Genomic DNA, 1,689 nt, shown 5'->3' on the forward strand with positions numbered 1-1,689 from the left:
TATCTGTTTATATTGTCCATTTAATTAATCATGTGAAACATTTAAAATTCTTTATTTGAAAGATAACTTTATTTATATCATTTTTAAATAAACTCTTTTCTTCTTTATTCTTTATTTCTGCTTCTAATGTTTCTTCTAACATTATACTTTCTTTTAATTGAAGTTCTGTAATTGCTGTAATTGAATAATATGTTGTATTTGAAAGTGTTTTATGATATTTATAATCTATTTCAAGTATTCTTTTATAATATTTATAACATTTCTCTCTAATTGTCTTTTCTTTATCATTCATCATTTTTATGATATTTCTAATTAAAGGAAATGAAAATATTTTTATTTTCAAATAATCTATATTTTCTCTTATTATTATTTTATCTATTCCATTAATGAGTTGATCTAAATAATCATTTCTCATTGGAATATAAAATAATAGATTTACCATTATATCAATATATTTTTCTTTTATTTCTTCTTTTTTATTTAATATATTAGTAACTTCTTGAATGATTATTTTTCCACTTTCAATATAAATTTCTTTAAGTGTTATTGTCATTTTCATTGGTCGTCCAACATTTCCTTCTGTTTCAATTATTTTATTCTTTCTCTTCTTTCTTTTCATTTCTTCTTATAGATTTATATTCTTCGTTCTTATTTATTTCTATTTTCTCTCTTTCTTCATATCTTATTCTTCCTTTTATTTCTTCTCTCTTTATCATTCTATCAATATCTATTTCTGTATTTCTAATTCTTTCTACAATTTTTATATCTCTTCCTATTTTTTGATACCCTTTTAGAATAAATTTTATTGTATCTGCCATTTTCTCTTCTTCTTCTTCACTCATCATTATTTTATTATTCTGAATCATCATCAAAAAACAACAATAAAAGATAATATGTTCCCATTCTTCTCCTTTATTTTGCCATTCTACAATATTATTACTCTCTTTCAAATATTCTTTAATACATATTTCTTTTGTTTTATTATTAATTCTTTTTATAATTTCTTTATTGTAGAATAAGAATGTAATTATATAACTTGTTCTTTTTGATATTTTTAATGTTTCAACAATATATTTCCAATATTGTACAAATTGTTTATTTATTACTTCATTTTGTGTTTTTATTGAGAAGATTCCTTTGTAAAATTCTTGATTAATGATGAATTGATTAAAAGATTCTGATACATCAAATCGATGATTAATTTGTTGAATTTCTTCTTCATTAATTATAGTGTTTATTTTATTAATTAATCTCCCAAATTGATAACTTACATTTCTAAAACAATAATATTTTATACAATAATCTTTAAAAATAATAAATGTATTGATAAGATGAATTAATATTTGATGAATATTTGATTGACAATATTTCTTTATATCATCTTGTTCTAATACAAGTGAAATCATATTAATGAAAAATCCAATTCCTATAATATAAGGTTCTGGATTTATATTAAAATCAGAAATTGTTTTGATATTTTCTATATATTTAGTAATAATTTGTATAAAAAGATCTGTTTTCAATTCATTCTTTTGTATAATTGTTGAAATCACTTGAGAAATAATTTTTTTGAGTTAATAAAAAAGAAATAGATGATAATTTTGATATAATAAATGTTAATTTATTTATATTTATTATATCATTTCTTATCAATATTTGTTTAAGAAAAAACAATATAATTTCATATCC

At 19.2% G+C, this 1,689-nt stretch overlaps 1 protein-coding gene across 1 annotated transcript, besides 5 other annotated features; it reads right to left on the reverse strand.

Annotated features, from left to right (window-relative positions):
* Positions 1 to 28: 28 nt before the first annotated feature.
* Positions 29 to 619, reverse strand: EDI_220170 (uncharacterized protein; the record flags this gene model as incomplete). The annotated part of the gene is made up of 1 exon (XM_001734895.1): positions 29 to 619. One exon carries the CDS (start codon positions 617 to 619, stop codon positions 29 to 31), a length of 591 nt encoding a protein of 196 aa, XP_001734947.1.
* Positions 325 to 375: a sequence feature (AT_rich).
* Positions 419 to 491: a sequence feature (AT_rich).
* Positions 573 to 753: a microsatellite.
* A 529-nt stretch (positions 754 to 1,282) lies between these two features.
* Positions 1,283 to 1,320: a sequence feature (AT_rich).
* A 238-nt stretch (positions 1,321 to 1,558) lies between these two features.
* Positions 1,559 to 1,640: a sequence feature (AT_rich).
* Positions 1,641 to 1,689: the final 49 nt, after the last annotated feature.

This window comes from Entamoeba dispar, genomic scaffold (genome assembly GCF_000209125.1).
Source record: "Entamoeba dispar SAW760 scf_1105229458723 genomic scaffold, whole genome shotgun sequence".
Classification (NCBI taxonomy): domain Eukaryota; phylum Evosea; order Mastigamoebida; family Endamoebidae; genus Entamoeba; species Entamoeba dispar.